This window comes from Eutrigla gurnardus, assembly GCF_963514095.1.
Source record: "Eutrigla gurnardus genome assembly, chromosome: 23".
Taxonomy (NCBI): Eukaryota; Metazoa; Chordata; class Actinopteri; order Perciformes; family Triglidae; genus Eutrigla; species Eutrigla gurnardus.
The window spans coordinates 6,159,833-6,176,205 of NC_139934.1; the positions used below are offsets into that span (position 1 = coordinate 6,159,833).

Here is a 16,373-nt window from a genome sequence, read left to right on the forward strand (position 1 = left end):
GTTCCGGGTCCTCGTTACTGCCTGGCTGCTGGAGTTACCTCTGCTGTAATGTACTGTTCATTTAGGGAGGAAGTGTACCGTCAGCAGGCCAGATGACCATAAAACAGAGAGAGCCTGCTGTGTCTGGACTGGCTGTAAACATATGGAGGGACAGCAGCTGGTCAAAGAGAACTACTGTACGCCGTAATGATCTTAGGAAAGGAAAGACCATCAAAAGCTATTTATCCAGAGTTGAAACAATATTTGAGCAATCCTCATAACTAATAATAATGTTAAATGATGTGAAGTAACATTACCGGCTTTCATACTTTCCAATTAATTCCTTGTGAAGATTGACTGCCTTTTCAAACGTCTGCAACAACAGCTATGACACATTAATATGACTTTAATAAGGGTTTTGATTGGCCAACCATTTAGCTCGAGAAGAGATTGGATAAACAAAATTGTCAAAATAGATGTCTGATTTCCAGCAAGGTGTCTCCTTCATCATTCCTGCAAATTGGCATCCGACTTTGTTTCCATAAACCACTGACCTGAGGTCTGCTCTGCCTCCTTTGATGGATACGTTTGTGCTACTACATTTTTCCTATTGTCGACTACTGCCATGTGAAGGTGGAAAAACAACAACATAGGATCCCTTTCCACCATTATTGCCTGTGTACAGTAACCAAAGCTTGATATGTCATCCCTCTGAGCCACCGACCTCGTTTATTGGAGGTCTACTGGGCATAGTTTGACACGTATGGGCCACTGACCAAGCTGCTGTATCTGACAAGTTGGGAGTGGGAAGGCGCTGGCTTTAGTACTCAATATTCAGTATCAATTTGGCGTCGCTCTCCTCCAAAATAGTTGGACTCAAAGCGTTTTAAAAGCATCAAGATTGATGCAGCAGAAGCAGAGATATCTTTGATTTAAAGTTATAAATGTGATGGGCAGGGATCTTATGGGCCTTTTTGGCGTTGTGTTGCACAGAATTTATCCAATTTTGCGCCGCTCCCTCAGGAGCAACAAAACTCTTTATTACTTTAACTATTTTCATAAACGCAGGACTACTTTGAAACATCTGATGTGTGTTCCCTTTTGTGATGCATATTAAGTCCAACCCCCACCTTTGAATTTGCACTCATTTACACAAAATGTACAATAAGTTCTCTAAGGATTAAATAGAGAGTCACAAAGCGACAAAACCAAGCACGGACCAGCTCATCTGGTAAACTCCTTTCTCCTCATATGAAGTAAGTCATTCAAACTGGCAGTCACTTCTGGCCCGGGAGCCAAAGTTACTATCACACGAGAATCTCTCGGGTCTCTGGGGGGAAGGCTGTGTTCGATTAGCCAGACCTAAAAACAGACTGGGACGGAAACGATGAAAGGAGATCCAGGGGGAGAGAAGAACATCTGCCTCCTCGGCCACAATGACAAACAGAGAGAGAGAGAGAGAGAGAGAGGTTTTCATCTCAGAGGGACATATTCTGCTTAGTCCAAAAAAATCCTCAATCACATGCTTGGAAACACACACATCTATCAATACAGTACACACACACACACACACACACACACACACACACTGTTTCCCACATGTTATCTTGGACGTAAACCACTTCTTTTTTATAGCAGGAATAAACTATAAAATACCACTTTAAACAACCTAAAACCTGAAAATATGCGTATCTTGCAAGAATCATCATCAAACATCTGGTCGGATCTTGTTTCATCATTTTTAAAATAATCATTTCGCCAGAATATTTCATCCCGGCAAAGTTTTGCCTGTATTTCGTTTAACATTTAACATCCAAAACAATTTATGTTAAATGAAAAAAGGGCATTTTAGAAGGGTATTATTGTGGTAGTACAGAAATGAACACTGGTATAGAAAAGTTTAAAATGATAACCAACCCTCATCACAAGGCAATTTAATCACCCTTTCTTCTTGCTGACCTCTGTTTGGCCTCAAGTTATTGACATTTTATTCTGAAAGTGTCTGCTCACTTTATTTATGATTCAGGCAGTTGACAATGGAGACAGACAAAAAATAAGTGACACGACCAAGCTTTATCCCACATCAATAAATCCTCTCCTTTCTACTGAACACCAGACAAAATGTAGACTTGGGGAAGGCAGCTGTCGCTGACACAAGTAGCTAACATTATGGGCAGAGCAGACAGCAAACAACAAAACATCTCTGTGGTCCTATAATATCTGTGATGCCCCAGTCCCGTCATCAAAGTCCAGCACTGGAGACCGAGGATGTCCAGCAACATTACGAATGGGCTGCTAAATCTGGACAGTGGCCGAGCCACTTGTGGTCAAAGGCCCTCTCACACAAGAAATGTTGTTAAGTTGGGCCTTAAATTCCCGGCTATTTCACTGTGAAAAACAATGTTCACATGCGAGGAAAGTTTCCACTCTGAACCCAGACTTCCCATGCACACCCGAGGTGCATGAACAGACGATGGAAATGGACAATTCAAATGTATAGTCTAGCCCACGAAAAAGTGACGTACGTTCACGTAAAAAGGACCGACGGAGGCATTTATTGCACTTAAAGGTTGCCACGGTGACGAGCCACCACAACAAGAAAGCACTAGCATCTGTCTACCATTCAACAGCTCATTCATATCGCTCCATATGGCAAAGTTTCCCAAGATTCAGGACTCGTGACCTCTGACGCAGAGTGGAGATCAATCTGTGAGGTCCTACAGCTTCTATGTGTGTGTGTGTGTGTGTGTGTGTGTGTGTGTGTGTGTGTGTGTGTGTGTGTGTGTGTAGCCTCCCACAATATGAACAAGTCAAAATCAATGTCAAACATACTGTACAGTAAATAGGAGAATTCCTCCCTGCTGAACATTACCCTGGATCCATTCCAGCTGTAATAAAATGAGTATTTCAGCTATTTAGTATCAACCAGGAACCGGAAGCTTTTCCAGACTTTCACAATCCCCTGAGAAAAATCACACAGCCAGCTGGTCTGGCTCCGCTTGGAGATACATTTTGCCGTCATAGAACCAAAAGATGTGTCTGTGTTTGCTACGATGAGGGTCACAAGGTAATTCCCCAAACTCAAAATATGGGTCACCTGAAGCACAAAAAAAAAAAAATTGTGAATCCCATCCCTGTCAAATGACAGGATGCTCTAAATCACATTGACGGGGTCTCATTGAAGTGTGGTCTGCTCTCCAGCTGGATTTGTGGAGTGAAAGGGGGGGTTAGATGTGGCTGATGCAGCTGTCCACCTACACAGCCTCCATCTGGGGGGGGGGGGGTATGTGAAACTTCTATGATGTGATGCAAAGGAGAGAGGAAACTGAGGAAGTTCCATCGCTGTTTCACTGCTCATTATCATACTTTCTCCAAGGGAGGAATGACAATTGCTAGATACCTCTTATGGATTCTGGGAGGGAGACAAAACCACTCAGCAACTGTACAAACACAGGTCGGCCCCCAGTCTGGTGTGCATGATTACAGATGTCGGCGTGCTGAGAGATGTTGTTATAGAAGACATGATGTCAGTACACTCGGGACAACGTAGCATAACACAAAGGCCCGTTTTTCATTTCCTCTTCAACTGTTACATCACCGTTTCTAATTCACAGCAACGAAGGACGTGATTTCAGACATACATGCACACATACAGTGTAAAAAAAACACACCGATCCACATATACACACTCATCCACAACAAACACACTCTGCTGTTCCCACAGTAGCCTCAGCGTAGCCTCAGTTTGTGTTTCCTTGTGGGATTGGGAGTTCAGGGATAGTTCTTCCTAAACAGATCCACTGACAGGCCCGTGTTCCCGTGTCTTTTTCTCCGTCTCAATATATTTGTTTATGTGCACGTAAAGTTCGTGCTGATTCAAATGAGAGTCACAAACAGACTAAAAAACAATTATAGTGTCTGCCGCGTCGTACTGCCAACTCTCCGCACCCAAACACCAACTCACAGCGCCGCAGACAAAAACTTGGTCAAACTATTTCTACTAAACAACAACAATTTGAGTTGACAAAGCTGTTGTCGGAACGGGAGCCAACTGGTGGCCAGTGAGCGAGGGAAAAAAGAGAAGAAAACACGCATGCTTCTCTTCCAGAAAGCTGGCAGCCGCCGACTTCCTCCATCCTTAGCCTGCGACCTTTGACGTAGCGTGTGTCCCTTTTCACCACCTCCCACCGACTGGAGAGCGTTCAGTCAACAACTCACACATGCACGGAACGGGAAGCTCAGAAAGTGAAAGGAAGTAGGAGGGAGCCCAAAGAGCACCGACGAGGGTCGGTGAAAATATCCAGAGACGGATGGGGGTCACAGGAAGGGACAAATATGTTGGATTTGAAGAAGGGCAAAGGCCTTGAAAAAGACACTGGAGAAAGCACTTAGGAAGCATAAGGAGAAAGTCATTCCACCTTAAACTCCCATGGGCACATTTGTCAGTTTAAATTATGTGTGAGAGAGAAGCACGTAGAATTTAAGATATGTTAAGTGCAAAGAGTCAAGGCAAAGAAGCCTGGGCGGGTGGTCGGGGGTTTGTCTCCAAAGAATGTTAGTCCTGGCTGAAGTCGGTGGCACGCAAGATCATGAAAAATATGCTATTATTCTTGGCTAGCGAGTGAGAGTTTTTATTATTTTGTGCATGGATACTTTATGTAGTATTGCACATGTTGCCAGTTATTATACTAGTATTTTTTTGCTGTCTTGTTGTGGCAGAAAACAAGAGAAACGGTTTCATCCCATAATCATGTCAGCAAAACTGGTAAAATAATGTTTAAGGAACCCATCATGTGACCTAATCCTAATTATCTTTGCTGTTATGGGTTATTTTAAGTCTTGACTTCTTTTTAAGATACAATATGGTCACCAGAATTCCTTCAACTTCAATTGTTTTTCACTACCTCATGAATTTAATTGAAAAATTCTCAATAAAATACAATTATGATTTAAACATAGTTTCACAAATTTCACTTTGAATGGCTCACGGCAATTTGTTTTAGAAAAAATATCTGGGAATTGTTCTGATAAGATGGTTGGTCTATCAAAATATAATGATATTTGGGAAAGCGAGCGGTGAATGAAAATTAACAATGAGAATAGCAGATTTAACCAGAGGTGTTTCTACTCTGCTTAAGATAAGATAAGAGATAAGATAGTCCTTTATTCGTCCCGCAGTGGGGAAATTTATAACGTTACAGCAGCAAGACAGTAAAAAAATAAACATGCATTGACAAAAAAAGTACAATATAAAAAAGATATTAACACTAAGACTATATAAAGAAAGTTAAATAAAGTAGAATGTATAATGTACATAATAGACAATTTATTAATTAATAGTGCTCTGTGGATGACAAATCTACATGCGGTGCACCTGGTGACACGAGTCTCAGAAAGATGGAGAGCAGAGGGGGAAGCTGTGGCACCAGGGGAATGAAAGAGAAATTGATGAAGCGATGGAAAGAAAGATGGACGGAAAGGGAGCGTTAATGACTCAGTGAGGTTCTGCATGGAACCACTGCCTGTTTCACGGCTCCTTGTTTCACATGCTCTCAGCAGAGGATGGTCCTAGGCCCAGTTTACAGCCACTCCGCCTCCTCGCTCCTTCATCTCTTTTTTTTTTTACACATACGCACAGAGTGGCCTCAGTTTCAAACACAAGTCGTGTGTCTGCTTTACAACATGCCTGACCTACAAACACGGCAGCAGTAGTCATCAATTAAGGCTTTTTACAGACCTATATGTGTCGTTTAATGAGGGAGGGAGGGTGGAACGAGGCTGAAACATGTGGCGTCGAGGAAGGCACTAATATGGATTTCAACATTGCCCTTACTTTAAGACTGATGTATACAACTTCAAACACCGAAAGACATGAAAGACTGTCCGAAAAAACACCTGAGGGCAGTGCGCACACTGGACCCTTTTAAAAAACGGCTTTCTACTCATTCTTTGGTGAGCTGCCAAATTTTCTTCCAATTGCTGAACCTCCCGGTGCTTTATTTCTCCCCCATTTCAACGTATATTTCACTTGTTAAAGATTACGTGGCTTTACTAGCAAATGGGGTTTATTTTCATAGCTTTTACCATCAATTATATGATAATCTACAACTTATTTAGAGGTGAACCCCAAAGTAAGCACAATGGAAATGAAAAAAATAATAATGTAATTTTTCCATTATTCAACATCGCATTTATGGCCGTCACAAATAAGTCTGTTTCTTTGGTGTTTCTACAGGATACACAGTATATTTATATAAATAGCTTGAACCCAACTCATCTGTAAGCACATTTTAACGTCTTCTGTCTTTTATTAACATAACATCATACCGGAATATTACATTACGGGATGTAAATCACTTTGTAGTTATGTTCCATATAAATAATACTGAGCTTATTAGTGGAAGCACCCCCCCACCCTCCTCTCTGGCACTGAGCCAGTCTGAAAGCTCTCCATCCATCCAGCACAAAAGATGCATGGGCTCGGGGTAAGGAACCACCCTCTCTCCCTCTCTCTTTCCACTCTCTGCTCAGCAAAGAATAACACAAACTTCCATCCAATCAGCTTACACTATTAACGGGGGTTGGGGGAGTCGGGGGTGGTGGCAGTGCTTGACCCCCCAAAGAAAACTCTCCTCCACTTGTCCTCAGGAAATCTCAGGCATTTGCCCCCCTGCTCATAACTAGAATTGGGACAGAAGTCATGTTGAGCAACTGAAGCGTTGTTTTTTTTCTTCTTTTCCTCCACAGAAATATTGTGAAACAAGGACTTGGATGGATGCAGACGTACTGTACAGAAGCAGACAGTCTGCTGTGGTTATTGTTGCTGTGGGGATTTGTGCAGTCGGGAGGAAATAGAGAGTCTTTATACGCATGTTTATGTAACATGGTAGATGAGTTGGCCAAATCCACCTCCTCTGGTAAAAAATATATTTACTTTTGAAAACACTGAAGTGCAAATTATGACAACTGAGCAAACAGGAGCCCAAAGTCGAGTAATAACCTGCTTTCATCACTATGGTAGGGGTGCTAATGAGATTTCGGTATATGACAAACCACTGGCTGGGATCCATGACATCCGCTATAAATATTCATAGTCCCCAGGTGTTATATCCGTATGTATTTGACCTCCATCAGCTGGCCACATTGCTTCCACAACATATCAAGATTTAATGGGCAGTTTGCCATGGCATTTTGCTGTGCACAACTTGTTCCGAGGCAATAAACCCCGTTAGTGACTCCTTTGGCCTTCCATCCTGCAGCATACTCAGGAGAAATCTTTAGAGCATCCATACTGGTAAGTTTTTATATTGAGACTCCAGACTTTGGGTTGTTAATTTACCATCCTTTATGTATTCTGTTTTTTTAAATACTGACATATTACTCTGTATGCAAGGCTTGATATAGGAGCAGCCAGACTTACTTTCATTGAGAATATGTTGTTAAACTTAACACAGATAAATGAAGTGTGCAGCAAAAAGTATTCAATTTAGTGTATGTAAAGGTACTAACGATTTAAAGGCTCAGCGTTGTTATCTGTTATGACTTCAGTGTGTAGTGTCTGTACTCTCTCGGGTGATATAAACAGGCCTGGCTCTGCACTGCTGCCAGACATCTGGTATGTGTCAGATCCTTGAATGCGGTGTATTTTAATGGGTCAGAGGTGTGTGCACGCAAAGCACGCCACAAACATGTGGCCGTGCGTATGCGTTGACCCCTGCGCGGCGTGCACTTGTGTGTAAGCGTGACAGCGCAGAGCGAGATGAGCTGCAAACTGGCGATAACCTCCGACTAAAAATATTTACAGCGGAGACCTCTGCGAGGGAGGTGAGGCCGGAGAGTGAAAGGAGAGGAGGAAATAACTAATGATTGCAACATTCCCTCTTCTTTTACGTTGAACAAATTCCACCTCTGCTGTTGCCATTTAAGTTCAGTTCAAATTATTATCCGACTGAAAGCTTCCTCTCCCGGGGTCTGCCGGTCATTCACATCGAGACCGCAAATATTTACAGTGCAGACGCCGTGAAAGCCTCCTCCTCGAAACGGACACAAGGAAACAGACGGTCCCCTCTGCACAGAGAGACGGATGTGTTGTATGTTCAGGGTCGAACTCAAGCTCACTGCTGCCACGCGTCTCCTCTTGGGATCAAGAGGCTTTTTATCAACTAAATATTATAAATATTGAGCAATCCTTCCAGTATGAACTCGGAGGAGGGCGTGTTTCGTTACACAGAATTCCAGTTAACAGCTCATTTCTTGGGTAAGTCAACGGCTTCCAACAACAAACAAAATATTGTGAATATTTAAAGTCTTAAAGGTCAACACCAGTGTTACTACATGTCAGTATCCATTGGCCACCTATTTCACATAAACCTCTACCATGTTTACCAAAACTGCTTTATGTGGATTTTATAGATATTGTTGGATAGTTTGTTTACATGTTTTTCCATATTGTAGAAACGTTGCAGAATGCACCTGAAAACGTTGGTCGAGGTTGGTTAAAACTCACCGCCTCGTTAAAATCCTCCTTCCAGCTCAAACAGTTCTAAATTCATCTCTTGTAAGAAACCTTTTTTTCCAGGCGTAATAGCATTAGGCTCAGTGGCTCTGTTGTGATTGGACGTCTTCCTCATATTCATACTGGGACATGTTGTGAAGTCGTTCTCTAACTAACTATCTATCTTCTTCTCTATTTTGAATTGCAGATCATAAACCAACGTTGAGCCAGAACCTGCTTCTAGCTTCTGATGCAGACATGATTTGATATCAATGCGTACATTATAATGTTGAATGAGCTAAAACCAGTGACTTAACAGTCTCGTAGTGTGTTTTTGTACATCGTTTCAACATTAAAAAAAGGTAGGCTGACATCTACGTATACACTTATGCACACAAACAGTGTTGAAGACGGGGGGAAATCTCTGCTAATGGAGAGAAGTCAGAATTAGACCGGTATGGTCCTTGAACTATTATTGGCGTCCAGAGAAAATGAAGTGACGGGTGAAATAATGAGCATAAAAAGTTAATTGTTGAATTTGGAAATAGTACTCGCATAGACAGAAAAATGTTCACTGACTTGCCTCCTCAGTCAGTTGTCATGGAGATGGCTCGGTTGTAATTATACCATACTTAATAACAGCTGAACCATTTCCATGACAACTTAGCAAACTCAATGTGCCGATGAAGGCCATACCATGCAGTCGAGTGGCTAAGTGGACTTTAATTAAGATTTTTTTTTTTTTTTGGTCAAAATAAATGTGGCTTAACATCCTGGCTTGAACTGAGAAGCCACGGGATGATTTACAGGCTGAATTAGCATTTTCATATTGGCAACTATTAATGTTAATAAACAGCTTTATCCCAGATGATGATAATATTCCTCTGCCAGTAAACTGTTGGACGGGTTGGGAGAGTATCACTGCCCCAACATGGGAGTTCAAGTATCTTAGGGTCTTGCTCCTGTGAGATGGACAGTGATGTGGGAGTTGTGGTTGTCTGCCAGAAGCGGTCATAAATTGACTTTTTATCCAGGTTTAAGCATCATTTTTCCCATATATGTTTTAAATGGTGGTTGCTTCCAACTATATGTTTTAACCGGATGATGGAGTTGATCGTTTTAAGATACAACAAACTGAACAAAAGTTAGCTGCAGCGTGAAAACGCTTCATTTATATCATCAATTACAGGTTTTAATCAGCAGGTCTGTTTGTTTTGGAGAGGAGAAGCCCTCTGAGTTAATTTGGCTCCTCGTAAAAAAAAAAATCCTGAGCTAGGAGAAGCAAACTGCAGTGACAGCAAAAGTCAGTTAGTTTTGTTTTGATTGAGAGACTCATAATGGTAGAAAATTACCTATTGTGCGTTCAAGAACATAAGGCAAGTTATATATATGACAATTGTTAAGCAAATTTAACGTTTCCATTAGTTATTTAGTTTTAATTGTTCGTTTGGAGCAGTTTGGTCAGAAGTTGGCTTATTGGCTGCGGCTGTAGTCCGAGAGGTTGCCAACCAGAAACGAAACAAGTCGGCTTGGCCATCTAACGTCTATGAGAGAAAGGATGTTTAATCAAGTTTAATTTTTCTTTCATGTCAGCTACTTTTTCCATAATATATTCCGCACATCAACTCTTTTTTCCTCCTCAAGCGAGCGTATAAACTTTGCATTTTCCCAGAGAGATTTTTAAAGATCTTTTTCCTGTCATCTCACCTGCCTGGCTTTATCTCCTTGCCTTTGTTTCAGCAGAGCCACCCTGAGCAGAACAAAGCCTCTGCTGCTGACACCACATTAACACAGTCCAGGCCTCCTGTCATTCTCTCAGGCTACAGAAGAGGCTGATAAGCCCGAATGTGTGACAGGAGGAAAACATGTTGCCCTCCTGCACCCCCCCCCACTTCTCTCACTCCATTTATCCACTTCCCCATTCCTCCGCTGATCCTCTGTGATGCAGATATCGTGAGCTTGAGATTGGAATTTGAATAGAGACAACAATAGTCCCGTTTGGCCCGTCAGGAAAGCAAACCATGCAGGAACCGGGGTTCATCATCATGTTTCTATCTGCTGGGATTCCAGGCGTGTTTTGTGGAAGAGGCTGTTTCGCTTGGCTGTCGACAGATTCGTAAACAACACCGCTGTGCACTGCAGGGATTTGGATAGTGTTTCCAACAGAGCCCTTCAGCCAATGATAATAATAATCCACTGACAGGCCTATGGTTCAGTCATATTATATTCAGATGTGTCAAAGAGCATTCAATGTGAGAAAACAAAGTCCAAAAAGAACAAAAACCTCTGCAAAACCTTCAGTCTAGACAACAAAACCACCTGAAGCCACACACCGACCATCAAGCTTATGCAAGTCACAGCAGCGTCTTACTCTGGCAGTGTATGGCTGCGTCTGTCTGCCACTCAAGAGCCCCTGGCATTGCTGACGCAGATGGTGTACCCATAATTCACCAAACACCTCCGTTTCAGCCAAGCCCATTGAGGTTAAAGCAACAGAATATTAAGAGACAGATTTCTTTTTCAGAAAAACAGCAGTTTGTTGAGTTTACTTGTATGTTTCTTGGTTACGTACGGCTCTCACCACATATCTAATTGGTTTTGGAGCCACTACTGCTTCAAAAGAGCCTCATGAGTTATTAGAGAATAAAACCCCTTCAATAAATGTAGTGTTCAAAAACATATATGAGGGTATTTCACACCACTTAACAAAACCAAAACTGAGACGAACAAGGCGAACAGTGCCTCAGCCTGCCAACATTTTCCCAACAGCAACTGCAGTGACAGAAATTCCAGCACACTGTGGGTCCATGTCAGCTCTACAGCATGAGGATGACGACTCGTAGGAAATCAAGTGTCCCCCACCACCACAGAATAGCCAACTCCTCCCCCATGAGACATTCTTATATGAGTGAGAGACAGACGGAGGAAGCAGTCCTCGGTTGCGGTTGCAGCACCTCGCTGTGTCCTTCCTTCCTCCAGCCAGCAGAGCTAACTCGGCAGTCTGCTCCCTGCTATTAATTAAAGCATTAAGACAGATTAATAAGCAGAGCGGGGCTCCAGTCTCGACAACATCTGATGGGAATTAGGGAGGCGTGCTTTTTCGGTTCGATGACCCCGATGCCCTTTCCCTTGGCTCTCCCTTTGAAAATCCTCCTCCCTCTGCCGCTTTCTTTCCTCTCAGCGACTTTTAAACTCCGATCTGAATTATTTAAACTCGTCTGCCTCTCAAACGGGCTCCCCCCCCTCCTCCTCTGCTATCTAATTCTCGATTAAAAACATGTGGGCACAGAGAGGAAGACCTAGAGGGCAAATAAAACCAGGATTAGGACCCATTGTTTCCCATTAAGTGAGTCGATTGCTGTCCAGATTTCTGTCCCCGGTTCCTCTACAAAGCGTGCTCAGCATTGATTCTCAACTTAGTCCCACGTTCCCTCCCACCTGCCTCTCCTACATGAAGAGAGAGCTGTCTAAATGACTGAGGTTTAACACACACACACACACACACACCAGCAGCCAGTGCATCTGCTGGTCACTCTGCTCTCCAACAATCATAAAGACTGTTATGTTTTTCTGTGACTTTAGTGATTACATAACCAGTAAAAATAATGTATCAACCCTTAACCTTACACTTAAATGACGGAGACCACCTGCATCAAATTGCACCATCACCCTGTGTAACTTGGACATTTAACAGACCAGAGAATGAGCAGTGAGAAGATAAATTAAGTGTGCCATTACACGGGCTGCTGGCATGTGTTTTCATTTGACTGTCTGCGATGTTGGATTGATTTTAAGCAATGCACTCGGGCAATTAACGCGTCACCATGTGCATCTATCAAGTCTGCAGTGGGACCTCTCAAAATAATTAAAGGCTGGATTTCAGGGTTTCCCCTCGTAAAGAAAAGCCACGCCTCGACACTTCCAGTCAGCGAAGACACTTCCGTCTGGGGATTATTAGAGATGAATCTCCTCTCGTCTCATCATCTAAATTACACAGATTATTTGTGATTGTAGTAGAACTAGTGGAGAGACAACAAGACATGTGAATAAATGATGATTTTAATACATCATGGAGTTCAATAAATAATATTAAAATTATATATTTGAGACTCAGAGATGAGAAGGAGACTCGGGGGAAGATAATATAGGAAAGGTAAATGTTTGTGTGAAAGGAATAGATAAGGAAGAAATAAGAGTACGAGTATAATTTTCTGAACACAGGGAATAATTCCATATGAATGCTATATATGCATGGATATGCCTGCGTTCACAGCATCATAAATAACCAGTCGTAGTGAACAACAAAAGCTGAAGCAGATGAAACAGATGTTTTCATTAGAGGTGAAGCAATAAGGCAGCATTTTCGGTGCATGGAGGGAAGAAATAAATGGATGTACGCAATGTGGTTTCAAGGAGGAAATTGAAGGCGGAGATCAAGAACACACACACAAAGACATCACTGTCTCGGTCCCCCACCTCTAAGGCACGTTACGGGGTTTGTTGATAGTGATCTGCTCTGTGGACAGCTTACACTGCGTTAAGTAGACAGGCTGCTTATTTGACTTTCCCCCCCCATAACGAGCTCCTCATGATCCGAAGGAGATGCTGACAGGTAAAGGAGATGAGGACAAGAGGAAGAGAAACCATAAGGAACTCCAGATCTCTAAGGCACAAACACATTGTTTGAGTGCTGCAAAAAAGTCGGTCAGGTTGTGGAAAGTGGGAAGAAACAAAAACAGGAAAGCTAAACGTGCCACAGCCTTTCACCAGGTTGGTTAGCTGCCTGTAGCTTTGCAGGTGCATGTTTTCTAAAGTCGGACTGTGATGTTTGCTGAGTGTTTGTTACAGCATGACCGGTGATATGATACGAGCGTCCTACCTGTGCACTCGTGCTGCAGTCCCTTGCCGTAGTATCCCTTCTCACAGATGCAGTCGTACTGGCCGGTGTGCGTGCCGCACTTACAGCTGGCCATCAGGTCGCAGCAATCGCTGCCGGCGTCACACAGAGAGGAGCAGCGCGACAGATCTTCCTGGATGTAGCTGCCTGTGGGGAGGTCTGAGGGTGGGAAACAACAAACACAGAGAGGCGCAGGTTGCAGTCCGATCAGATTTCACCACCTGGCAATCAGACAATTAAACTAAAGTGTCCAGTTTTCACAGTGTAATAGCAGGGGGGGGGTATGAATGAGGGAGGGCAGTATTATTACAGCATGTTGGCAGGTCCTATAGAAATAAGAGTGAACACCTTTACCACAGAAATGCATAAGAAAATCCTCACTGCCTGAAAGCTCCAAATCTACAGCTGACTAAAAGCAAACATATCCTTGTTCCAAGTTTATACAGTATAAATCAGAGCTTGGATTGGGGCCGTAACTAGGAGTTGAGACTGAAGCTAAAACTGGCTTTGATGCCGTGCTAAAAGTAACTTACATTTAATTTATATTTCCTTCTCATTGAGACAGCAGGGAGGCAGAGAGCGCTATGCCAGAAGAGGAGCGAGATCTCCGGTATAATTTGTGTGATTTGATCCATGGCCAGCGAGAGTGGCTCAATTTGTGGCTCCGTGTTTGAAAACCGGAGTGTATACTTTGAGGCTGCTGTCAGCGGGGGGGGGGGGGGAAGGGGGGTTGGGCAGACTTCAAGACAGACGGACAGGAGGCTGAGCTGATAGAACGGTGTGTGTTGGCTTTCATTCTCACAGCCTTATCCATGTCTCGCTGATCTCTACTATTGCACCTACTGTCTGGGATTTCAGTCTGCACCCACATAGTCTGCAAGTGTAGGATTTGATACAAGTTTTAAAGCCATGACTGAAACCCTCTTTTCACACAATTGTGGGAAGTCATCCTCAAGTGTGGGAAAGAGAGCCTCTCTCTGTCCAATCTGTATGGCAGTGAAGCCTAATGGCTGCTGGCAGGACATAACAGAGGAGCTCATGTGAAATTTACATGCGTCAGATTCCATTTGAAATATTATCAGCTTCCTTTTAAGTAAAAATGTAATTTTAGGGTCAAATCCTTCAGTTGAGAAATATTGCTAAAAGGTCAAATGGTGAAGATGGGAGTACTGAGGCTTCAAAGAGACAAAGAGTAGCTGCGGTAGCTTTAACTTCAATTCACCATAATACAGAGTTTGATATATATCTCCTAAAAGGAGTGAGCTCTACCAAGTATTTATGGCTGTGATGTGAGATCAGATGTTTCTTTGAACACCTCCCAAAAGAAAGAAAAGAAGCTGCGCCATCAGAACGAAATATCCGTCATTCAGACCTTCATGCAGTGCGTGACGAGCGAGAGCCTCAAACTCGGCGAAGTTGTGCACCAGGTAGCAGTGCTGGTCCTTGGGGTGCGAGGCCATGTCGTGAAGCTCCCTGATGTTTCCCTGCCAGATGCCCAAGGTGAAGATCTCCACGCTACGTTCCCTCAGAGCGGCCGCGACCGGACGAGGGTCCCCGCCATTGGAGTAGCCATCGGTGATCAAGAAAATGGCCTTTGTTGCGTTAGCACGGGAGTGACGGAGGATTTGCTGTTAAAGAAGAAAACATGAATTCATTAATGAAGGATTTATAAATAAAATAACTACCACTTTTGCTTAATCTCTTCTACATTGGGTCCACGTTAGTGCAGTCATGCTGTTACTGTTTTGCAAAAGGTTGACCATTCAAACACACACATGCTGTCGCTCTGCTACCAACACAGCTCCGGCTTTAGTGACATGGCGAAACTGAATAACGAAGAACGTCACACACGACCACTAAAAACAGCCCTCAATTCTAGGGTTCCTCAAAACCCGACATCAGCAAGACAGGCAACGAGGGCACGATATTGAGGAGGGATAGAAAAGCAGGAGAAAGCTCTACAATTGTAATTATTTCTCCTGCAGACTACGCAGCTGCTTGCCAGTGGTCTAAAACCACCAGAGAACACTGGGCAGCGCAGACCGGGCTGCCGTGTCCGCCCCAGGCACCGCTTACAGTTCCCAAACTAACTTTAGCCACCATTTACAATCCTACACATACAATTAGACAGGACATTAAAGTCAGAAACATATCTTTATTCTCTATATTGTAAAGAAAACACAACAACAGGACCATCTGCTGGCTTTGCTGCGGAGGCCAAGCTGACGATATCAACTGAGATTATTCAACTTCAGAGGTTCTGTGGGAAAAACCTGGTGAACAACGGAAAAGAAAAAGAAGTTGGAGCAACAACATACAGAGAAAATAAAATAATAAAAGAAATTGAAGAAGCAGAAGGAGCCAAGATGACATCAGTAGGACAAATATCTGCTTACTTACTGAAAACTTAAAAGAGTATATCATGAAGAATTAGAGAATGAGAGGGAAACAAAGTATGCGTGTTCGGAGGAGGTGGATGATTTTTCTGTATTCTGAGTCCAAACAGGATGTAATAACTAGCCCACACATGACAGACTATAAAATGCGAGAGGTGAAGCAAGAGGAGACACGCAAGGGTGTGACCAGGGAGGGGGAAACGGAGCAGGAGAGAAAGCTCTGGTCTTTATTGTCTAATTGGCTAAACTTCAAGCAGCTCTGGCAGGAGCGGCATAATTACAGAGCCCGTGAAGCGAGGGAGTAAAAGGAGGATGGAGAGAGAATAGAGAGGGAGAGCCTGGTTTCTCTGATCCTCAAAGCTCCAGGCTGCCTGCTGCTGCTGCTGCTTCGGTTCTTATAGCCCGGGGAGGTACACCACTCCCAGCTGTCAGTGCACCCCATCAGGCTGCAGCATGGAGGAGAGCGGCGTCCTCCTTGGTCCTCCTGCCAGCCGTCAGCACGGTGATATTTGTGTCTATGTGTTATGCCAGAACCGAATAACGCCGACCAAATCGATGTGTGCAGGCTTGTTGGTTTGCCTCTTTATGTGGATATCGTATGTGTGAG

At 43.3% G+C, this 16,373-nt stretch overlaps 1 protein-coding gene across 2 annotated transcripts in view; it reads right to left on the reverse strand.

The window, feature by feature from the left end:
* The window catches only part of svep1 (sushi, von Willebrand factor type A, EGF and pentraxin domain containing 1), a 68,328-nt gene that overhangs the window by 34,000 nt on the left and 17,955 nt on the right, over positions 1–16,373 (reverse strand). For both annotated transcript variants that reach the window (XM_084002275.1, XM_084002274.1), the window contains exons 2-3: positions 14,743–14,998; positions 13,353–13,529 (exon numbers count right to left, since the gene is read on the reverse strand). In XM_084002275.1, the coding sequence (XP_083858401.1) occupies positions 13,353–13,529; positions 14,743–14,998 (433 nt within the window). The remainder of the gene's footprint in view (positions 1–13,352; positions 13,530–14,742; positions 14,999–16,373) is intronic.